General features: G+C 34.0%; 2 protein-coding genes, 1 long non-coding RNA gene and 2 other non-coding genes across 5 annotated transcripts in view; 3 read left to right on the forward strand and 2 right to left on the reverse strand.

Annotated features, from left to right (window-relative positions):
- Window positions 1-4,775, reverse strand: part of LOC130446127 (transcription initiation factor TFIID subunit 11) — an 8,463-nt gene extending 3,688 nt beyond the window's left edge. The window contains exons 1-2 of the mRNA XM_056782222.1: window positions 4,129-4,775; window positions 3,845-4,029 (exon numbers count right to left, since the gene is read on the reverse strand). Of these exons, the coding sequence (XP_056638200.1) occupies window positions 3,845-4,029; window positions 4,129-4,457 (514 nt within the window). The 5' untranslated portion in view covers window positions 4,458-4,775. The remainder of the gene's footprint in view (window positions 1-3,844; window positions 4,030-4,128) is intronic.
- LOC130446129 (uncharacterized) lies at window positions 1,531-3,650 on the forward strand. Its single transcript, XR_008910111.1, has 2 exons — window positions 1,531-2,008; window positions 2,480-3,650. It is a non-coding gene; the product is annotated as an uncharacterized LOC130446129 (long non-coding RNA).
- A 459-nt stretch (window positions 4,776-5,234) lies between the features above and the next one.
- The window catches only part of LOC130445007 (serine/threonine-protein kinase tricornered), a 156,090-nt gene continuing 136,241 nt past the window's right edge, over window positions 5,235-25,083 (forward strand). Inside the window, exons 1-3 of the mRNA XM_056780454.1 lie at window positions 5,235-5,496; window positions 6,116-6,207; window positions 20,784-20,977. Coding sequence (XP_056636432.1) covers window positions 20,824-20,977 — 154 coding nt within the window. The 5' untranslated portion in view covers window positions 5,235-5,496; window positions 6,116-6,207; window positions 20,784-20,823. The remainder of the gene's footprint in view (window positions 5,497-6,115; window positions 6,208-20,783; window positions 20,978-25,083) is intronic.
- Trnay-gua (transfer RNA tyrosine (anticodon GUA)) lies at window positions 12,079-12,171 on the reverse strand. The gene is made up of 2 exons: window positions 12,135-12,171; window positions 12,079-12,114 (listed from the first exon to the last, which is right to left on the reverse strand). It is a non-coding gene; the product is annotated as a tRNA-Tyr (tRNA).
- On the forward strand, window positions 13,912-14,004 carry Trnay-gua (transfer RNA tyrosine (anticodon GUA)). Its single transcript has 2 exons — window positions 13,912-13,948; window positions 13,969-14,004. It is a non-coding gene; the product is annotated as a tRNA-Tyr (tRNA).

The following is a 25,083-nucleotide window of genomic DNA, read 5'->3' on the forward strand; positions in this document are numbered from 1 at the left end:
AGCAACGTCCAAATTCCAACGGTATACTGCTTGGTGGGGTTTTGGGGTGGATTGAAAGTTATTGTTTACTAAATTCCAACAACAATAGGTAAAACACTTTAAAATGCAATACAAAGGATTAAACATAGCGCTAGTAAGATGGAACAATTAATGCTTATTCCAACGGGACCAAATTTATTAAAATACGTTCAGTCCTTTAGGAATTAGGGCCTTATCATACTAGCGGATATTGAGCGTCTTTAAATCGAAGCGGGCGCGCAACGATCCCACTGCGCACGCGTTGCAAATTTGTTGCGGACGCCATTTTGTACTGTCGCGTACAAACGCCAACCCGTCTCACTTCAGTCCGTAACGAGACACGAATTTGAGAGGACGTAGGTGCTTACTCGTATCATCATGGCATCATTGGGATATTCGAATATTGATACAGAATTTATAAGTGAAATTCAAAATCGTTAAGTGATATGGGACCAAAAAAGAACAGAATTTAGTGATCGTAATTAAAAAAAAGGCGTGGGAAGAGGATAAAATGCATACAAAGGATGGACGAGAGGATGAATAAAGACAGAAATATAACTTTGTGTTGTCTCTGGTTGAAGATACAATCAATTCATCAATACAATCAAATGGATGCCAAAATAGAGATGGGAGTTTTGAAAAAATACAATCATATGTCTAACAGCTATGCTCTAAACTATCCGAAACCACCCCGGAATAATTCATTGCAGGCAATTAATTCTTCACATAATGTTTATGACAAGAACAGTAACTCTGAAGATGATTTTTTTTTTGAATAGTAATTTCCTAAATCCTGGTACTTATCACATTTTATCCATTTTGTTAATGAGTGTATGTTAGCTAAAAACACGCAACGAAATCTTTGCATTTCTGACACGCGTCCGCGCCGTCCCCGCGGCATGTTCGCGCCGCATTCGTTGAGTGCCTGCTCCGCCCCGCAGCCGCTCACAAACCGCTAGTATACAAAATTTTTTAACAAAAATCCCTCTTAATACATTTTGGTAACATTTACTCGCTAGGTTTCAGCGAATAATCACTTTAAAGCTTAAAATGGTGCAAATATTTTCCGCTGTCTTCATTTGGCTACTTTAATGCCAATTTTTGGCATGTCTCTACAATTGATAGTTTCCAAGATAATTCAAAGTTTTAAAAAATTTTCTCTAGGTTTTATTCAAATTATGATTGTGAAACCATTTACATATTTTAATAGCAGCCTCGACGTCCATTAGTCAATCAAATAATTTTCCATTTATATTTCCTATATAAAATAATCAATTTCGTAACATCTTTCGCATCTCATCTTGTTTACAATAGGCATTTATACAAAATAATAATAAAAATTACGTTCAAATATACAACATATTTTCTTAGAAATTGAAGTAAATAGGTACAATGACTTTTGGGTTTATCGGAGATGCGAGTTTATCACAAATGAAATGTCGTACTTAAAAAATCTGATCTCATTTAAAATTCTCAACACAATTACCGGAATTTATGATTAAGTCGGTTAAATATTGATTTGACATTTATTTATAGCTTGTTCATTGTTGAATAAAGCAGCATATACGAGGATTATTTTATTTCTTGTATTTGCGTTTAGAATATAATCAACGTGAACGAAAATAACTCAAACATTGTTGACTCTAATTATATTTCTCGTTATTATTCAAGGATTAAATCAATTATACACTTTTCTTATTGTCATTTGAATAAAAAAATTAATCTCGATAAGATTGGTTCGATAGCAATCAATGTTAAAGACAATGAATTATAACATTCGTGACAGAAGAAGAATCAAACCAAAAAAATTGACATAACAACCATTATAACTTCGAAAAATTTCGATACACTTCAAAAAGCTATAAATAAACAGTTATTTAAAATTACTAAATGCTATAAGTTATAAAAGGAATCGGTATACAGAATTTACTTTCGTAACATCATTATTGTGCATTCTACCCCATAAAATTGATGTGGGGTTAGTTATGAGGTTAGTTGAGTGAAAACTATAAAGATGTTTGGAGAATATCCCCTATAGTTTTATCTTCTTCCTACCGTATTAAAAATAAAATTTAGTACGGAAGTTTGTGAAATTTTAACTTTTCAATGATAATTTTATTGAAATTATAAACAAGTTCAATAACCTGACAATTGTTAGAAGAGTTTAGCCAAAGTTTCCAAAAATTGACGATATTATTGTATGAATACCTTTTTCTGTTTATATTTTTCATTAAAAAATGGAATTTAGTTCATTTAATTGATAATAGCTCAAAGATCTCAAATTATATTGTACTGATATTATCCAGGGTGTTAGAGCAAAGTTATCCAGGGGGTTAAAAAGTATAATGTTGAAAATAATTGCGCAGAAATTTATGAAAAATTAAATTTATATGCATATTTTTTGGAAAATCAATATACTACTAATATTTCACAAGTTTTATCAATCTGTAAATTATTTTAGATCAGGTGAATATTGCGGATGTGGCAATAAAAAGTAAAGTAATTTGGGTGCTTTTTCTGCTAAAATAGCATATGAACGCGCAAGCACAATGATGTGAATGATTGTGAATCCCAAAATATCTTACCAATCATCTTGATGACTGAAAAATGGTTCTGGCTTTTTTGGGAACACTTGAAATGTCGACAGATTATATCAGAAATATGGAGAAAACTGATAATATAATCACTGCAGCATTGTTAAAATCTAAATAGTCACTTTTTCATCAAATCATCCTACTAATAAGAGATATATAGTCCCAAAAAGAATACACCAGTACACCAAGAAATTAGTGAATATTCAATCTTGAAACTCTTTGATAACATTTTGCAACATATTTGCTTGTAATTTAACGAATTCCTTTCCCTATTCATTGTTTCCAATCACAAGTCACAGTCAGTTTACTCTTCAAGTTTTCTGATTTCAGATAACCACAAACAGATAATTCAGTGAAATCAGATCACATGGGTGGATATGAATTCTTTGATAACATTTTGCAACTTATTTGTTTGTAATTTAATGATTTTTCTTGCCATATTCAGTATGTTCAATAACAAATTTAAATCGATTCACTTCTAAGATTTCTTATTTTAAATAACAAAAAAAGAATTCAGTAGAATCAGATTGCAATAAATGGGTGGCTATTCAATCTTTGAATTCTTAAATAACGTTTTGCAACATATTTGCTTTTAATTCAATTAATTTCTTTCCTTATTTGGTGTTTTCAATCATCAATTTAAGTCGGTTCACTGTTGTAGATATCTGATAACAAATAGCCATAAAAAGAATGGCCCAATGGGATCAGATTGCAATAAATGGGTGGATACTCAATCTTGGAATTCTTTGGTAAAATTTTGCAACATATTTGCTTGTATTTTAATTTTTTGCCTATGTTGCGTTTTCAATCACAATTTAAGACTTATCATTCTTGTAGATATCTGATTTCAAATAACTCCAAAAATATTAATCCAGAGAAGTCAGATCACAAGAAAAGGGTGGCTATTCAATCTCTTCGCATCTACTAAACAATTAGGAAAATCATTATTGTGATTAGGTTGTATTTTTGTTGCATTATGTAACCATATGTTTCTATTATAATATATATTAATAAAAACGTTAATAATAATTAAAAAAATGGAATTTTTCCTTTTTCTCAACATTGGAATGTTTGTTTTAGATTTTTTCATAAATATACCTAAGATAATAATTATATAGATATTATTATATATAAAGTAATTTTCACAATTGGTTATAATTAGCATAATTTTTTTAAATCTTTCATTTTAGATAATTACATAATTTGAAAAATATATCTAATTTTATAAATACCTTCTTCTACTACTTCTCCCACAAATACTTTAGCTATACCGGCCATAGCAATAACAACATTTTGAGAAACAGAACAACCAGTTATTGTTTGCATTAGCCTTTTGATAGCAGCTTTAGGAAACGCTGATCTTCTATACATTTCATATCGATCCAACTGTTCTTCAGTGAAATTCGAAACTAGGACTCTGAAAATATAATATACATCATTTTCCACTCAAGAATATTGCAGTGAATAGTGGACATTTTTCTTAAAATATGCTTGAAACTACCTCCAGTTTACTTACTGCATCTTTTCTCTTTCTTCTTCTTCCAATTCCTTCTTGGTTTTTGTCTCTTTTTTATGTTTTGGTGAATTGGTAGTTTGGCTTTGAGATACTTGAGGTAGTATTATATCAGAACCGAGGCCAAGTATATCTTCTTGTTTAACTTCAACAATTTGTGAGGTATTATTGAAATCTGAGCTAAGGTCTCGTAAATTTTCTTCTATTGCTAGTCCCATATCATGAGAATCATCATCTTCCTCTAAAATTTCTTCATCCGAATGTATATGGCCTAATTCTAAATTATCTTGTTTTATGTTATCTAATTCCTTTTTTATTAAAATATCGTCCATTCTACTCAAACTACCTATTTTTTTCCTTACTCTAAACTTTTATGTTATGCTTAAATCTAGTAAATAAATGTTTTTATTGTTGACACATAAGCTTAGAGGTTATATTTAAGGTGACATATTGAGAACTGTTATTTTTTCACCAATATACATCGAAAGGATATATCTCATCTTAAAATTGTAGAGAATTAACGTACATATTCAAGCGAAATATTGGGTATTTTTTTGATACTGATACCTCAAGTTATTTTATGTATTAATCATTAATTTCTAATTGTAAAATATATTCCATTGACTTAAATTAATGTCAAAAGATTCTTCTTTTTTACAATAACTTCCTCATTTAACTAGATATACAAACACATGATTTTGTACAAATAAGTGGGTTTGTTTGTTTTATTTTTTTTAGTTCAATAATCTTATACAAGATACGATTCTTCCATATCATGTATTTTGGAAAGTTGCGACCTCCCAGGGTTAAAATTCTAAAAGTTGTCATTTCGTATTAATTCCAATTAAATCCATCGGTGGCGTTGTAGATTTATGTCGGTATGTTGTCATACTCACAATAAATTCTCTTTTTAAAAGAAACTATACTATATTTCTAATTAAAAAAATCTATCACAATTTATGTCTATAAATAGAACAAATAGTATAAAAATGAAATTTAACTATCATATATTGAATGTAATATATTGTTTTCTTCTATATGCTGAATACATATTAAAAAATTCTTGAATGCTTAGTAATTTTTGGTAATTGGCATCACTGTTCGATAATGTCAATTTTTAGTCGATATATCTAAAATTTCTTAAACAATAATAATTGTTTATTTTCTAGATAATAAAATGAAATGTTTATAAAAGTTTGTAGGTCTTATTGTTTATTAAATTATACGTGTTTTTGAAATTACTGTAGTGCAGTACGCGTTTTATATCGTCCTGTGAAGTGCTTTACTTTTTTTGTTTAACGAATTGTTTTTGTGGGTTTAACAAACAGTTTATAGACAATGCAATAAGTTTGATTGGATTTTTTCATAAAGGTGAGTAGATAATATATTATATCACTCATATTCGATACAATCTAATAAATAATTATTACATTTACCTTCTTGGACTGCTTTCTTTCTCTAAAATGTTCCTTAAACGTTTGTCCATTATGGCATTATTCTGATTAAAATTTGACATTTTAGTACTCTATTAATTGATTAACAGAGTCGACTTTTATCTCCAAGTAAGAAATTTACTGACTTACTATTTTATTATTATATTATTTATATTTTTTGTACGAAAAATTATTGCTAATTTTACTGTATGTTTCGTATGACGTATCTTTTGTCGATTTACTTTTTTTTCATTAAGAACGTGATAAACAATCTGCCCCTAAGACTTGCTAGGATTAAAAGTTAGACATGTGCAGTAATATATCACTATTAATAAACTGATTAATGAGCTTAAAATATGTTTTATTTTTATACATTACATTCACGTCAAGTATTTTTTTACTTGATATTGAAATGAAAAAGTTTTTTGAAAAATCGTTTTTACGTACCAAATCGATGTTTATCAATTGCTTTTTGTTTTTATAACCTTTAGTTATCGTAATTTGAAAATAATTAATCCTGGGTTAGAAAACTTTCTCACACGAAATATTTATTACAGGATTGTTAAGTGGTTATTAAAATTTGGATGGGGCTTGTTTTGCCCCCTGATTACTGCTCTGGCTCCTACTTCAAATCCTGTATATCCAGAAGGTAAGTTATATTATATAAATGCAAAAGGGATGAGTTAAAAACTTTTACGGTGTTTTAAATTGAAAAATATTTTCAATATTTGTTTAATAAAAATCCAAAAATGATAGTCAAATTTGTAAATGATCTATAGTTCTATTTTAGAAGCTTCTTCTAAGAATTTAGGTATTATCTATGATGCAATAGTATGAAAGTATTTCACAACTTCTATTCTTCTTCTTCCTCTCTTTTTCTGAACTTTTGTAAGCATGGGAGAAGCTCAGATCAGGCAATATTACAATTAAGAATAGGGTGAGACTTTAGTATACCTCTCACCTTTGATTCTGACGAAATTTCACACTGGGAAATGAGGAAGTTATTGACTAAATTTAGGTAGAAACGCTTACGTTCGGGAATATGTAAATTCGAATTTGAAGTCATTTACTGGGGGAAGGGACTGATAGGCCTCAAGTTCGAAGTAAAAATGGGGTTTCTTTGCTGATAACGATGCGAGCGATAGATAAGATGGTTCACGGATCGATAGAACACCAAAATAGGGGAGGGGGTTTACAGACACAAACCTAACCTTATCTAATCAAACCTCACTTAACCTAATGTAGCCATCTAAGACGCCATCTCCACACTATGGGCATCACGGACGATCCGGAGTACCGTTGGTGCATGGAGGAGGACAAAACCGCTGACCACGTCATCTGTGAATGCCCTGAACTCATACGAACGCGGCTTAAACACTTGGGCGAGCCTCACAACTTCTCTAATGACATCAAAGGGTTAAAGCCAGAGCACCTGATCGGCTTCTCAAAGGACATCGGCTTTTGGTAACGTCAAGAGGGGCACGACGAGCCTATCTGAAGGCTTGTGGGCTCAATAGCTCCTTGGCCGCCCACAATTAAGTTAGAACTATGAACCTAATCAAACCTAGTCTAACCAAAGGTGTATGTTGTATAGCTGTCTAGCTGTCTCTTCCTTGGTGCTTAACTCAAGATTTAATCTTCTTTTTGACTATATTATGAGTCGAAAGAATTGTTAAGGGAGAAAGAGAGGTTCGTTCGGATGTTTGTGAAAGGTATGGGAATATTATTCGTGTGGGGTACGGGATATATATAAGTTTAGCCCTAATATAGGAAAAATTTCCTCTGCAGGATCGGGATTGTAGTTTCAGGTGGAACAAAATATCGTAACAGCTTTGGGGATTAAAATAGACATAGTTATCAGTGTTTGGCCGATGAACAAATCGTAAAATCGCAGCAAATTTACTTCGTTATACACTGTCCGAGGGAGTTGTCAGAGGTATACTCATTTAATGCCGTCCACTACTTCTCCCCACATCTAGAAGGTGTACTCAACACACTGTTTACACTCACAATTACTCTGTTTGAAGCGCGTTTCGACGAGACCGAAAACTGTATACACCACCACTCACAATTACACTGTCTGACGCGCGTTTCGATAACCAAGTTATCGTCTTCAGGGACTGAAGAGAAATTAAACGCGTGTCATACAGTGTAATTGTGAGTGTTGGTGTAGCGGTAGTGTAAACAGTATGAATATCACCATCGGTTCCACAAATTCCAACTCACTAGGAGGTGTTGCCATCTTGCGACAAAAAATTCGACGGAAAAGCTCTTGTACGGAATGGTAATTTATATGGGGTTATAGGGGAAGATAAAAAACAAATATATGAAAAAATCAATGTCACGTTTCAAATGCTTGTTAAAAACCTCTTCTTAAATGGGCTGTGAATTTAACATTTCCTCAAAGTCGGTTTCAGTCAAATCTTCATCTTGCGATTCGAGTATCTCCTGAATGTCACTTAATTCTCTATCTGTTCTAACCCATCTCGTCCTATTTCATTCGCAATTTTAACTATATATGCAGTGAAAGTTTGAATTTGCTTCGTTCGTCTTCCTCTTCGTCATTTCCGCTCTAAGATTAGGCCACATCTTTTTCCAGCATGATTTCAATGTGTATGAATTCAGTTCTTTAGCGGTAAATTAAGCAGCAGGCTGAGTTTAATAACCATGCCTCGTATAATTTCTCTTGAATATTTTTGTTGTCAATTCATAGAAATCAAATTCTCCTTCTAATTTCACTTGATAGTTTACTTGAGTGGTCTTGTACGAGATGTTTTTATATCATCTAAAAATCATTCGTATATTTTTTTTCGCTTGTGAAAACGAAAAACATTTTAATGTAGATGACTTTGATACATTCTCCTCCCAATATAGTTCGTATATTTTTAGACGTCGAACTCTACTTAACCTTAATTTGCAGCGTTCATTATCAATGTTTTTAATTTATACTTGATGCATACATACCTACGCAGAGCACCCGTGCGCATAATAACGCATACAATTATAATACGAGAGTTGGCCGAGAAGTTTTCGACTTTCGGATCAGGTTCGCTATTTACAATCTACTGTCTTGCCTGTTTCTTCGTTGCGGTTGTGCAGTTGATGACCCAGGCTCCATCCAAAGACTTTTTAGACAACTCTCGTACATTTGCTAAAGAATGCCGTAACTAATATATCGTTGAAAAAAGAGATGACATTCGGTATAGTTCGGTATATGATAGAACAGTTTTCATGGCAAAAGTTTAGATTCAGAACAGTAAAGCATAAAATATCGATGCACTCTTATTGCATTTCCACTTAATTTTAGTATTACCACTCCTTAAAACCTCTGAATTTAAATACTATAAAACGTAAATAAGAAAATCCTAAGGAATTTACCAATAATACGTCAGTGACAGGGAACATCAAATTAATTGTATACAAAAAATAATAAACTGTCAATATTATAAAAAAACCTTTAATTTGGGTTACAGCCTCATATAAACTTTCTTAGGACCAGTTGCTCTATACGAGGTCTGGTTATTAAATAACGAGACTGCGCGCCTAGTGGCCGCCCTAGACGGGTGGGGTAATGAATTCAGGGCACTCTTCCTTTGACAAAACCATGTACAGCAAAACTTTTTTGTATTGCATGTAAACGAACATGTTTTTTTTTCTCGTGTCGAAAACCATGTGTGACGAAAAACAGGAGCAACGTATCAACTCGAATTTCTCGTTAAATTGAAAAAACTCCGACTGAGTGCTATAAATTGTTGCAAGAGGTCTATGAGGACTATTCTCTATCTCGTGCGCGTGTTTTTGAGTGGTGTAAGCGCTTTAGTGAGGACCGAGAGAGCACTGAAGATGACCAGCACCCAGGTTGCCCTGTGATTGTTTCAACTCCGGAATAACTGACCAAAATCAACCAAATTGTGCATGCAGATCGTCGAATGAACATCCGGATGATTTCCGAGGCTGTAAACGCCGATAAAGAAACTGGTAGAAAAATTTTATACGAGGAATTACACATGACAAAAGTCTGTGCCAAAAAATCTGATTCCTGACCAAAAGATCTTGCGTCATCGGGTCTGCTCTTTGAAGCGGTAAAGCAAAAAACGGCAGAGCTCCTAAAGGCACTCACCAAAGAAAACTTCCAGCACTGCTTCGATCAATGGAAAAAAACCCTATTTGTGACAGATCATTGTAGAATCGCGCCCCACTTCGCCCTCCTCGAGAAGCCGATCAGGCGCTTTGGCTTCAAACTTTTGACGTTACTAGACAAACTGTGAGTATCGCCGAAGTGCTTGAACCTGGCAGTGGGTACTCGCTGATGACGTGGTCAGCAGTTTCTTTCTCCTCTATGCATCAGCGGCATCCTGGGTTATCCGGGTTGCCCATGGTGTGGGTTCAGCATCATAGTTGCTTGGTTAAAAGTCTAGTCACTAGACTAATTTCGCGCCTATTTTATTGGAGCAGATATTTGGTAAGAGAGGCAGACGGCCTATATCTTCCTTAACTTGTCTCATGCCTCAAACCCTCTCTGCCAAGTCTGTCTTGCAAGCAGACCGTTGAGAAAGGTGATGGCTATATTTGTGACATATCTATGGAGGATTATAACCCCAAAAATTGCGACCAAGAAAATCCTTCTTAATGTTTTTAATAATTTATGAAAAGACTCTGCAATTGATAACATTAAATGTAGATTCTCTTAAGTTAAAGTTTTGATTCTAAACACTTTTTATTTCAGTTGAAACCATTATGTGGTAGCCAACATTTCATATATAATAACAAAAACATAAAATAAGAACTTGGTTTCACAGCATCGAAAATAAAAGACAATACCTGACTGGTATTTGTAATCAATTTATGCCCAAGAAGCAGTGTATATCTAACAGAAAACCAGGCTATTGGTGGACAGAAGAAATAACACTTATGGGTAAAGAATTCGTGAGAAACAGAAGGCTATACAGAAACGGAATTAAAAAGGGCAAACCAGAATCGAGCCGTACCCTTCTGGAGAAATATAGAAAATAAAAAAAAAACTCCCACAAAAAAACGCAAAAATAAGGAAATGGACTAGAGTCTGCGAAGAACTAAGGACATCTGGGACATCTAGCACCCTCATACACGTTTATCAATGACCACGGTGAAGAGAGTGGTGGCCGAAACGTTTCCAGTCCATAACAAAAGTTGACTTTGAAATAAATAATGGAGGATAGTTTTAAAACTTCACCGTACAGGCGGTAGCAGCTGCGAAATGTAGGAATGGCAAGGCTCTTGGGCCAGGTTACATACCATCCGAATAAGCTACGTCAAGACCCAACATCCTATCGCCCAATCTGTTTATTAGACTTAGAAGGTAAGCTCTACGAACACCTAGTCCTAATTAGGCTCAAGCTAAAAATGAAAAAATCCGGAGGCCTAGTGCCTAGTTTTCGAGAAAAAAAACAGGCAGATGCTATCAAAAATGTTATGCAATTAGTAAATCGAACGTCAGATTTCAGGACATCACATAAAAGGCTCTGGATAGTGGTAACAATTGATGTGATAAACGCCTTTAACAGCGCATCATAGCAACTAATATTGAACAAGCCCATACAACGAAATATAGACAAGTGTCTTTTAAAAATAATTCTTTCTTAACTCTCCAATATAAGGATCCTACTGAAAGCCGAAGAGGTAATAACAATAAGCAGCAGAGTACCACAAGGTTCAGTTCTTGGACGACCTGCTTTGCTTAGAATTATCTTACGGAATAACATTAATAGGCTTTGCCGATGATGTTTTTATGTATTGGTCATAGAAAATAATGAAGATACGTTAATGCATAAAATCAATTTAGGCCTGTTATCTATATCTTATTGGATGGAGGAAAACAACTTAAACCTGTCACCTGAAGGAACGGAAGCGGTTGTCTTAACAAAAGAAGGAAGATTGGTCCCATTCAATTCAAACTTATAGGAGCTGTAATCAACCCAAATAGGTCATTAAATACCTTGGGATCTGGATTGGCGAGAAGTTAACTTTTGGGGAGAATATCCGGCGGACTGTAGATAAAGTAGAGAGAACAATAACAGCCCTCTCATGCTTAATGCCGAATCTTGAAGGACCAAAAGCTTAAAAAAGGGGAATCCTAGTCATTGCAGAGCACTCTCAAATTTTATACGCTGTTCAGATTTGGCTCACGATAATAGAAAATAGTTCACTGGTAAAAAACCTGCACCAAATACTCCATATCACTAAATGCAGCAGAAATAATCGCTGACATTCCTTCGATAGAAGACGTACAAAGAAACCTAATGCATATGTGGGAATACAGATGGACACACTCCCAAAAAGGACTCATGTGAGTCCTTTAACATAAATAGATTGGAATTAGACAAAATATTATAGAAATTAAATAAAAAGAAACTAAAATGTTAACGAATAGAAACTAATATACCTTTCTATGTAAATATGAGTAATGTGACAATGGTTTCTAGTATGAGGTAGTGCTATAAAAGGATATTTAATAAAAAGTATAAAAATAAAAGAAAAAAAATCCTTCGAGCCGGATTTGAACCAGCGACCTATGGATGTCTACTTCAAACGATTCCACTACAGTCCACCGCTCTACCAACTGAGCTATCGAAGGTTATTTAATTTGCAAGCGACAGCACGTGGTAGCACACATTATTATTGTTATAGTTATATACAAGGTGTTACATCAAGAATTATTCATATAGTAATTTGTATAAGTATAGTGCTATGCAAAAAAACCACAGCCTCTCTTATCTTTGAAACGATTATACACAAATTGAGGTTATAAATAGAATATAAAGAGAATTTACGTCACTACATTGTTTCAAATTCTATATGTTTACGTTTCCATTATGGCAGTCACTAAAACAAATTTGTCATAGTCTTCGAACATTGTTGCTATCAGTATACCAGCATTAACAATTATACTGTTCCGATAATCACATTCTCGTCTTCAGACACTTGTGGTAAACTTTAATCTTTTAGAAAACAGAATGTTGATAAGGATCATCTTTCAGGAATGCCTTTTTAAGAAGGTAATTCTATTGCTATAAGAATTTGTTCTATTGACCCCTTATTTTCACAATTGTAGTGCCATCATTTTGATTTCTTTGTTAAGTCTAATTCCTTTTGTTTCTTTTGTATATATTTATGCTTTTATCCCGTTAAATGTTAAATAAACTATTTTGAACGATCTGCCCAATTCGCTAATTATCGATATTTTTAAAAATTTATCACAGCAATACTATATTTTTATTTAATATCTAGATTCTGATTTTGTTTTTAATAGTATAAACTAAAACTTCGATATATGACAATAGTAGATAAGCTATGTATGTCCTGGAACGGAAATGACGTCATAAGTTGGATGTCCGCCATATTGGATGTCAACTGTCATCTATCGTGCGGGCTGTGGCATTTGTATGTTCTGGAGCGGAATGACGCCACCCGCCACGTCCGCCACCGTGGATCTCAATCGTCATCTGTAGCGTGTGCTGTGTTATATGCAAGTTCTGAAATAGTATGTGACTTCATCCGTCATGTCCGCCATACTGGATGTCAACTTTCGCCTATAGTATGTGCTGTGTCATATGTATTTTATAGAACGGAATCGACGTCACAAGTAGTGGGATGTCAATGGAAGTAACGTTATCCGACATATCCGCCTTCGTGCCATGCCAGCTGTCATGTATCGTGTGTGCTATCTCATCTGGCATTTCCATCGATTGCTCTGCGATGCCTATGATCATGTATGACATCTGTCGCGGGTACTATGTTATCTTCATAGAGAAAATAGTAAAGATAGAGAGATCTAGGTATGGATGTTTTTTCTAGTGGGTCCGAACGGCTGGCGAAGAGAGAAAGATAATCGGTCCCCATTTCTTTCTAATCTATGCTAATTGGATCGAAATGGCGTCGATGTATTAAGTAGTAGGCAAAAGTGAAGAATAACAAGTTCTGAATATATTGGCGAGTAGATGGAGATATATCGATGTTCTTTCTCTTTGCGTATACGTCGTGTTGTCTATGAATCACTCGTGACGTGTCATTTGTCATGTGTGCTGTGATATTCTACCTATCATATGTCAACTGACGTGTATGCTGTGTGGTCTATGTCTATCATTTCCGCCATCTTTCTTGCATGGTGTGTTGTCTTTGTGTCGTCATAAAACTATGAGTGATATGAATTTATTAAAATAATAAATGCATAAAATCTACAATAACGATTTAAATTAGGACGTCTTGTTAATGTTATAATTGGAAAAAATTATGATTATAAACGAAATAATAGATATAAAATGTTGGATAGTAAATGGTTAGAAATATCAAGCATTTTTATGAACTTTTTTACTATCCTTCGATAGCTCAGTTGGTAGAGCGGTGGACTGTAGTGGAATCGTTCGAAGTAGACATCCATAGGTCGCTGGTTCAAATCCGGCTCGAAGGAATTTTTTTTTATTTGATTCAAACTTCATTATTTATAATTTAATAAAAAGGTGTTGCATTTCGAACTTCTATATAATATGAAATAATCTCGACAATATGGTGAGAGGAATCAGCCTTTTGAATTACCAGAAGTATCTCCAATTGTTTTTTTGGGAATATTTGAACAAAATCCTTGTCTGTTGCATCAAATACTAACAATTTTGAATATTATTGGTAACTAATATTGATATACATTTGTTATTCATTATTGATACACGTAATTATTTTGAAATTACTTTTTTTATTGTTTTCGTACATTAACACGACGTTAATTGTTATTCAATCAACACATACGTCGATGTTTCTACATAATTTTTGTTTCTTTTGTATTCTTTGTCCTCGTTCGTTTTCCCATATACCTACACGACGTTTACTGGTATCATAAAAAGAAAACTGTAAATATAGAAATGTAAATAGTCTCAACCAGTTAGATACTACATGCGTTTCCTTATGTTTCCGTAAAAAGTAACTTACCAATTGCATATAAACAGTTAATTCCCGTATTTTACGTCTAAGGACTATAAGTAAGTACTAACAAGGTGATGGCAAGTTGAGCAACATTCTCGTACGCATATCTATTGTTTGTTTTCTTAGAAAAGATAGACTTTAAAATCTAATTAGTTCTCTACAATGTACTGTAATATTTTTAATGTTTCATGGGAACATATTTATACTATACAATGTGAACAATAAAACTTGAATAACGGCTATTAGATTCACTAGTTTGGACACCAACATTTTGGTTTCTAGTCAGTTAGTTAGAACCTGCGATGCTATATACAACAACTGGAGAATAGTCGGAGGAACATGGGGCATAAAACCCAAAACTATGAAGGGCTGCTTGATTTATAATAATTTCGGAAGCACTACAAATCATATTAGGTGACGTTTTTTTGATGGTAACAGAACACGGGTTATCCAAGTGGATATCTAAGCATTCTATCCTCATCAATATGGTCGACCTTCCAACTAAGTTTTATATAGAAAGTTGTCAGCATTATACAGATGCAGAAATTATCTTGCCACGATGCTTAATGATATTCTCCACGGATGGAGGAAAAATGGAAAAGTAAGGAGAGGTATTCATGGTACCAGAACTAGGCTTGCTATTCGAAGGAGTTCGGAACCTTCCGTTTTCTAGGAAACATACGTCATATATACGTATGCATTGCAATGATATTTATTCTATGTTTAAAGTTTGTATGGATATGCAAGAAGTGTCTGAACTCAGTAGGATTGAAAACAAAATAATTCTGATGTAGGTGCTTAGCTACAAGTATACGGCAATGAACAAGCCGTCCATCTCGCGAAGAAGAACCACTAACTTTTCTAAAAAAATTATCAAGCCGTGGTAATAAAAAACAAGGAGTAAGATCCCAGGTTTGGAACAATTGAAGTTATTTCTGTCTTACTTAATCTTGAAGCCTTTCTATCTTTTCATGTGTAAGGCATGCTAGAGTTGAGTAATTACGTGGGCTCCCTTGTCCACAACAATTCCATTTTTCATTCTTCCTAGTCTTTTGTTTCATTTCCTTCCATCTTATTTCTCGATTTTCCTCTGCCATCTCCTCGTTTTTCCTTTCTTCTTTTTTAAGCTCGTGCTTCATACCTATATTTTCCGTATTAATCGTTCTCCTCCCCTTCTCACTACATGGTCAAACCATCTTAATTGTCCTTCTTGATTTATTATCTTTTTTTCTTTGAAATTTCATTTCTGCATTCTGTATTTTGCTTTATTGTTTCTGTGTGAGTGTCCATATTTCTGATCCGTATATCAATATGGGTGTAGCTACTTTTTTTAAATATTTTTGGGATTTTATTTGTTTTGGCATTTCCATTTTAGCTAGAAACTGTGTTCAATAATCTTCTAATAGCCCCAGTTCAGTCTTGCTTCTTCATTTGAGCTGAATTTTTTACCGGCGAATAGCAAGTGGTTACTGGGAGCCAAATTTGGACTACACAATGGATGAGGAAGCAATTCGAAGTATAACTCTTTCAATTTAAGCATCGTTGCTATCGATTTGTGAATCGGTACATTGTATTGATGAAACAGTGTTTTTTTCTTCGACATATAAGGTCGTTTTTCCTTAATTTTTGCAATAAAACGATTCGACAACTCTATGTCGTATTCACCATTGATTGTCTTTCCCTTTTAGAGATACTCGATGAATATCCCAAAATTCTGAAGCTGTATCCTTCCCAGCTGACTGTTGTGCCTTTAGACGCTTCGGACGTCCTTCAACGACTGCAGTCCACTCAGAGGATGATCGTTTTGATTCCAGAGTGACGTAATGGATCCATGTTTCATTCATTGTCGCATATCGACGCAAAAAATCTGATTTATTACGTGTAAACTTGGCCAACACTGCTTTGAATCATCGAAATGTTGTTGTTTTTGATCAACTGAGAGTAAATGCGGCACCCACTTTGAAAAAACCTTTCTCTTGGTCAAATATTCATGCATAATTGTAAACACATTGCCTTCTGATATCTTTACGGCCTCAGCTACCTCACGCAATTTCAATTTACTATTAGATATAACAAATTTGTGAACTTTTTTTCATGTTTTCTGGAGTAACCACCTCAATTGGATTACCAGAACGTTCACCATCACCATCTGTATGACCACGTTTGAATTCAGCAAATCAATTATAAATGGTTCTTTTCGATAGAGCTGTGTCTGGATAACACTTTTGAAGCCATTGTTGAGCTTGTACAGAAATTTTTTTCATCAAGAACCAATAATAAATTAACACACGAAATTGTTTTGAAAATAACAAAAGTAGAATCACTTAAATGGCTGTCACTTTTTTCCGACTAATCGAAATTTCATGAAATTTTCTACATAGTCTTTTGAAAGCTGGTACTTCATAAACGTCATATGGATCTGACATTAGCAGCGCCACCTGTGTGTCAGTCATACGACTTATTGAGTGATGTGATATTAATTGTACGCGGTCGTGGTTTAGGTGTTTTCTCGACTTTTTAGTATCATCTGGTGTAGTGCATCTAGAGATTTATTTCTACTATTTACTTTTGAATCAATTCTCTATAGATCTATTGGGTTTTGATGTACCAAAAGTTGCTGCCCAAAACATTAATATAAACGAGTATTTCTAATGTAACACCATATTTACTTGTGGATTCTCATCACACAAATAGAAAGAATTCTGAGAGTTTAACATGCCTTGTGGCGTAAAGGCTGGAGTTTCTTGTAGTGTTTGAAAAAAAATCAACTCTAACTGATAGATAGTCTGACAAGACCTCTGTAATGATAAGGATGTACTTGCTGCTATTGAAGTATCCACCAAGTACTTACGTATTCGTTGCCATATTTTTTACTCTAACTGTTGGATCTTGATGAACTAAATTCAAAATTAAATGGTTCTTGTTGTTCGTGGTCTATCAGAATTCATTTTTTTTTGCTATCACATTCCCAGCTTCTCTACCGAGTCGTCCAATGGCTCTAAATATATTTTTACTTGATAAGTTACATGCTCTCGCCTAAAGTTAATAACATGCCGTAGAGACGGAGTTACGTTTTTTGGAGCACCCTATATATCAGTGTTTAGTAGGAAATCGTGAGATTGTGGTTAAGTAAGAAGAGGATGATGATAAATCTACTGAAAGCGTACCAACAGATGTCTGTAACAGTTACCACCACAGGCTTTAGTATTTATATTTAATTTCATACATTTTTTGCATATTTAAACATCTTAACACGTATAAATTGATATTATCGTATATAATATATATATAAGACATATTTAGGTTAATTGGGTATTAATATAAGGGTTGTAGATATTTTACCTCGTATAATAATAGTTGCCGTTATATAACCATCCAATGTAACTGTTTTCTTTTTATTTTTTAACGTTTATAAATATTTGCAATTATATATATATATATATATATATATATATATATATATGAGAACCTTTTTATTTTAAAATGTGCAATCTGCTTTAACCGCGAAAGATTGATTGCACATCAGGACGAGTGAAGGTAAAGATATATTTTATTCAAGAAAAAAAAAACGATTAGGTAAAATGAAACGTTACCATTGGATCGACGATTTTACTGCCAATGTTTACGTTATACGATTCTAGTTACGAAACGCTTGCGCTTTTTACAACGTGCAGCCACGTTGCCAGATTTTACGGAAACAGCTGTTAATCATTTCGTTTTATTTTTTATTATAAATGTCTTAGTTTGGGTTTAATACTTTCTGAAAAATAAGATTTTTATATATATATACTTCTGCGATTGTCTGCTTACGTATTCACCTTATGTGTAAAACGTCACAAAGTTTATTAATGTACCGTGTGAACCAATAAACAAATTTCTCATTTTAGATTAGAAACACAAAAATTCAAATACAATTTCAGTTTAAATTCCATTACCTTTTCTACTATCACCTAAAAAGGTATTTTTCTGCGAAAATATTTATGAGTTGATAATATATTCTTCAGTGAGCGTCGTTTTGAAGTCTGAATGCGTGGCTGGTGCAGGATTTCTAGCCTGAACTTTTTTCTTAAGTTCATCCCATGAATGCTCGATAGAATTTAAGTCCGGGATAAGCGCGACATCTTGTAAATACTGCCGTACGGAACCTGCGGTATTTATCGGGAATTATCCTGCATTAGGATGAAGTTTTGGCTGATGAAGCTGACGTAGTTAACCGCCAGTTTGCTTCCATTGAAATGCCCGTCCAAACTATCCGAAAGTAACGTTTTTCCATGCAACATAGCCCTAATCTTCGTCCGGCTCTTCTCTCGTGCTCTCGTGTTCTCTGACAAATCGTAGACGAGTTGCTCTGTTAGCTGGGGTTAATTTGGGATTAGAAGCTGGTCTTTTTGGCTCAAAGTTAGCTGCCTTAAGACTTCTTCTGATTGTCTAGCCAGTCACAGCCACTCCTCGCCTTTCTCTGGAAACAGCAGACTGACTCATGTTCAACGCACTGGCCACTTCTCGTTGATTCTGGTCTTGTCGTAATATGGTAATCGCTTTATCACTTGTTATGTCCATTTTCGGTTATCCCTAATTAGTACTATAGTAAAGAAGTATGAAAATCCGGAATCCCCGAACTTTACATTATAAATTTCATGTAGTACCATACATTTCGCGACCTCCTAGTGCCTTATGGATAACCTCCATATGGTCGGGTTGGTATTTAATAGTTGGGGCAAATAATAATCGATTTTCAAATATACCAGGCGATATTTGAATAATTTTCCACTTTTCTTAGTACTATTGTAAACAAGTATGAAAAGGGTAGAATAAGAAATACTACAATATTTTATATCATTTTGAAACTAATTATCTTATCTTGAAGATTTCATTAAGAAAAATACAATTTCATCGATTTCTTTACTCACGAGTGTATTATATATCAAGTTCTTTGTAAACTTTTGATGTTCACACATTGGACAAACATCCCAATATTTGTCAAATAGATTAAAAGACACCGATACGAAGAAATAATGAAACATCAAAATGAAAATTTTATTATGAATATCAATTGTTGATGCTATAGCCACTGGTAATCCAAAACAAGCCATCTGAATGTCAGTATTAAAGCTGCGTTTGATATCATTCATGAAACAACATGAATATCAAAGATCTACGTTTTTAAATTTCAATTAACACAAAAACTGAAGCGAAAAAATCGATTCATAGAAAACTGATGCGTCTTTAACGTGTTAATGTTTGATTCTGATCGTGGTCTCACGAAACATTTATTTGGATGATCTCTTCTAGGCGAGGAGTTTAGAACCAGATCGATCCATTCTACATTCAGTATTTGATAACATTGATGTATTCTTGGAAAATCCATTTAATATTGATAGAAAGTTTAAGTGCTAGTACATAATCTTGTCCTACATCAAACAATCGGGAAAGTAAATAAACGACAATATAATTAACCGCAACGAAACGCCCAAATTTGAGCGAGAGTTTCTCAAAGTACGCGCATATACATTGTGTGGACAAATTCAATTTGAGGTCTCGTAATCTCCCAAAGCCGTTTTGGAAGATTAAGAGCTATTTTGTTTTACTACCATTTTTATTTTTTAACCCCCACGCGGTATTAGGCGGACGTAATAGGTAAGCTCTTCGAAAAAGAAACGCAATCTCAGCTCTGCAAAGGATAATATTTCCCATATCAGGGCCTGTCGTTAAATATGATTTATCTCACATGAAAATGTCCCTATTCCATTCAAAAAACAAACGAGTCCCTTTTTCATATATCAAGTAAATCATGACTCATGACCATTACCGCAAAGTTAAGAACTACATTTTATCTAACGACTTTTGTAGTGATAAGAAATCTGATATTAATTTTATTCGTATTATATTTATCATTTTGATAATTATTTAATTCCGTATTTATTTAAAAATTATTCGTAAAAAATATTATTTTTCAAGCTTGCAACTTTTGCTAAACGGCAACGCTGCGCTGTTTTAAAACTAGCGCGTGTTTGTAGAAATACATGAGAATGGAACAAGGTACCGCTATTACGGCTAACAATTTAGATTACCGAGCAGACAACTTCAGTCGGTTTTAGCAATATTGAGGGAGAGTTTGTACGTATCGTCGCCGTCGGTTAACGCGAGAGCAACAGGTGTCGCGTGTTTATTCTATTTTTTTTATATATATATAGGGAATTCCCTCTACCTCCATAATTGTGATTCAATTCAAAACAGTGCTCAGATTTTTGGATATAACCGTGTTGGTTTTAGTGACATGTGTTTATTAAGGGATGGTGTTTGATGGTTTTTGATGTCACCTTACAGCAGGTACCGGCCTTTGCCGGGTCCTGAAGGATTGGTCCTTCAACCGTCACCCGGATGTAGACCGTCTCCTACTAGCGCTTGTAGATTTTTGAGATGGATTTCGAAGTTGAGTCCTCAACCTGTTAATAAGCAAGGATTAGGTATGTAATTGTGAAAAAATAAAGATTTTCTTTTTGATAATAATTTTATTCTGTCATGGGTAACGTCTGATTTTTGTTTTAATGATTTTTTAAATATGTTTTTTTTCTTGGAGAATGTGCAATTTTTCTACGAAGTATAATTTTTTAATGCTGTATTTATTGAGGTTTATCCGCCCGAACTTTGTAAATATTAATATTAGCGAAAAACTAGATGACCATTATTGTTTAAATAAAAAGATTTACAACTTTGATTTTAAGTTTTGTTTTCTAACTTTTACCGTTTTTCGATTTTCTTGGACTACTCTACACTTTTGGCTTTCTATGGTAGATTATCTCTGGCATTTCCACTAGCAAATAGTTTTCATGTCTATAGAGTTTCAGTGCAATTACGAGGATATATTGAGAAATTCTTAGCCTACTATAGAACTAAACAAAATTTAAATATCAACATATTTTATTACTCAACATATTCTCCTCTCAATTGGATATATTTATTACAGCGAACATGCAACGTCTGTAGACCTTTCAAGAAAAATGTTTCTTCTTGCTCTGCAAACCAGACCTCCACCGATTTTATTACCTCCTCGTTGGAAGACATTTTGAACTTTTTTTCAGTTAAGGAAAGAGATGATAGTCGAACGGAGCCAAATCTGGTGAATAAGAGGGGTGATCTAGTTAAAACCCTAAATCACGAATTTTTTGCGTGGCAACATGAGATTTGTGTGCAGGAGCGTTGTCCTACAAAAACAAAACACCTTTGGATAGCTTACCGCGTCTTTTCTCTTTAATTTTTTCCCGTAGAATGATCAGTAATGACGAATAATAATCTACAGTTATTGTTCTACCCTTATCCAAAAGATCAATCATGATTTCTCCATGGCAATCCCAAAAAACTGAAGGAAGAACTTTTCCAGCAGATATTTGTACACGAAACTTCTTAGGTCTTGTAGAACCAGAGTGGCGCCATTCCATCGATTGCTGCTTTATTTCTGGATCGTAGAAATGTACCCAAGTCTCATCCATAGTAACAATTCGGTTTAGGCAGTCTACACCGTTTTCAAATCGAGCACAGATTGAATGCGATGCTTCTACCCTTGCACGCTTTTGGTCAACATTCAAACATGTGGGGATCCATTTTGCAGAAATTTTTCTCATGTCCAAATGGACATGAACTATATGATGAACGCGTTACCTCTTTTGAAGCTTCCAGTCCAATTTTTCACGGTCGCATACGAAGGATATTGTTCACCAAGGGTATTAAGCATATCTTCGTAAATCTGCTTATTTCTTATCCCTTTTAAATACAGGTACTTGATGATGGCTCGATACTCCAATTTTGCGATTTTCACAATTTCGGTGGACATATTTTTTCTTTTAATTTATTGGGTAACTCTGGTTTACTTTTTTGACGTCAAACTTTACACTGACACTTCTAATAAGTTATTGTTCGTTGCTATGGTAATGCAATATTTTGTTTATGCATGGAACTGGTTTAGACTTACTAGATATCTATACATCCTCATACGTATTGCGCGGGTTAGCATCATACGTAGTGCGGTCCATGAGTTCTAGGCCTCAAATATTAAATCATTGGTTTCCAAAACTTTTTGTTTCGTAGACTACTTTCAAAATTTCGCTGGATCCAGTAGACATCTTACAGATACATTACTGATTCTCTTATTATTTAAAATAAGGTAACATTGTCCACAAAGGCAGATATAATGAATTTTTTCAAATACAATAAATATTTTCAAAAAGAATGGCTGATAATTCAAATAAAATTGCTGAGCAAAAAGTGCGGAAGTAGTAGGGCAAATTATTCCAATTGAGTCTTCGGAAAGGTACGCAATGTTGGCTTATTTTTTTGATCAGTTGTGTTTTAGAAGTATTCCTTTCAAACCTTAAATTGTCAGTCAAAAACATCAAATAGCTCTTCATTATAGTTTAAATAGTCGTTGGTTAAATCAATGATTATACTTAATGATAATATTTCCCGTTATTCTAAGTTAATACCTTTTGAAAATAAACAAAGTGTAAATTACCATCCAAACCAGTCGAAGGTGCTAACAAAGGAAGAAGTTGAATCATTTATGAGGGACGCCCCAGACAAAGACTATCTACAGGTGAAAGTTATGGCATTAATTGGTATTGCTGGAGTTTGTTGAAGGGATTTAGAAGTAGACGATGTAGAGAATACGAGTTATCATTTGTGGTTCGTATTAGTCACACAAAAACACATGTTTGAGGGGTTTTTACTGGTATCAACAGCAATGCGGTGCAATATTTGGATGTGTTCAAAAAATATAAAAATTTGTGAAAACACCAAAAGCACTTTTGGTAGGCTACAGACAAGGAAAATGCGTAGGTCGAGGAGCTGAAATACACACTGTTGGTGGGGCACCTAAAAAAATTGATGAATTCCTCAATCTTGAGCATCTTTCTGAAGGAATGTCCGGTCGTCATCGTTATTGGCCAACGCCGTGGCTGATATCAATGTTTTAAAACGACATGGTTCATCAGTGGCTGAAAAATATGTGGAAGAATCCGCCGAGAGCAAAAAGAAAATAGGAAGAATGATACAAGGGGGTGAAACTTTTGTACACGTGTTAAACCAAAACCACACATCTTCCAACATTATTGAAAATAAAGAATTACATCTAGTAATTCATACAATATATGTTTCTGGTAACAGTAGTTGCACCTTTACTGTTAACATTAAAGAATTAGAATAAAAAGACTCGGAAAATTTAAGAGTACCGTAAAGTATTGTAAAGTACAGTCAAGTGCCATTATCCGGGCTTAAATTAGTACTGTAAAGTCGACTTTGCAGTACAGTATGAAAAAAAACTTGATTGTTTGATAGGGTTAATTATTTGATGATAGAATCAACTAAACAAATTTTCCATTGAGTTGTAATTGATTATATTGTGAGTGGATATCAAAAAAGTAAAGTTGGCCAATGTGACTCCATCCAAGTTTACTTTTTTGAAATCTACAGTCACCCACAGCACCAGAACCAATAAATTCTCACAAATTTTATATAAAAAAACGTTCCATTCGAAGTAATGAAAAGAAATTTAGTATATTTTTTTGTGTAGGTATTTATTCAAATATATGAATGATTATATAATTATGTTGTAGGTCAATAGACAAGTTGGGATTTTAGCTAATATCCCAGGATAATAGGCAGTTGACTGATGGTGCGCCACGCATGCCTATTCTCCCGGAATATTAGCTAAATGCCGGACTAGCTTGTCTGAATATCTTCATCAAGGCATTCTACCTGAAAACTGTGAAAATTTTTCACGACCAATATTTTCCCCCATAAATATCAATTTACCAAGAAAAGCATTCACAGGCCGACACTAATATTGATTTTCCTTGACATTCGTATTTATATAGGTGAAGAATCTAACAAGTTCATGCAATAATGCAAGCACATACGCCACATTTAGTATTAATTTGCACGTCCGATCAAGCTTTGCGAACGGGACGTTGTACTGAATATGAAATATGGAAGTTTTACAGGTAACAATCGCTGAGCTTCTTAAAATATTATCTGCCTATATTGATACGAGAAGTCAAGCCCATATTTTGGTTGTTCACTATTGAAACCAAATAAATTTTCATGAACCCGCTTACGATTGTAGACCCCCATGTTTTGTCACGTGCAACGTAAATCCCCGTCGCGGCTCCCGTGGACACCTAGTGGTCCAACTGTCTCAATAAGCTTCAAAGCTTCGACTTTCTGCTTAGATCCATTTTATTATAATAGATCATTCAGTCAAATTGTTTCGAAAAATGTCTCAAATTGAGTTCCGCGCTGTTTAATTCTTTAAGAAGGGTTAATACCAACACAAATCAAAAACAGAACGAAAACTTTCTACGGTGACTTGTGTCTACACGCCAAAATGAACCGTTTTGCTAAGGCTACTGTACACCAGGGCCGCATTAAGATTTATAAGGCGCGGGGCTAAAATAATGACGGGGCTCCCTTAAGGAATTCGGAAACCCGGAAAAATGAAAAAAAAATAGTATCAATACGTGAGATTTGTGGTATCTACACATTAAAAAATACAGAATGTTTTGCAAATGATGGGGCCCGC

This window comes from Diorhabda sublineata, chromosome 6, assembly GCF_026230105.1.
Source record: "Diorhabda sublineata isolate icDioSubl1.1 chromosome 6, icDioSubl1.1, whole genome shotgun sequence".
In the NCBI taxonomy this organism is placed as follows: Eukaryota; Metazoa; Arthropoda; class Insecta; order Coleoptera; family Chrysomelidae; genus Diorhabda; species Diorhabda sublineata.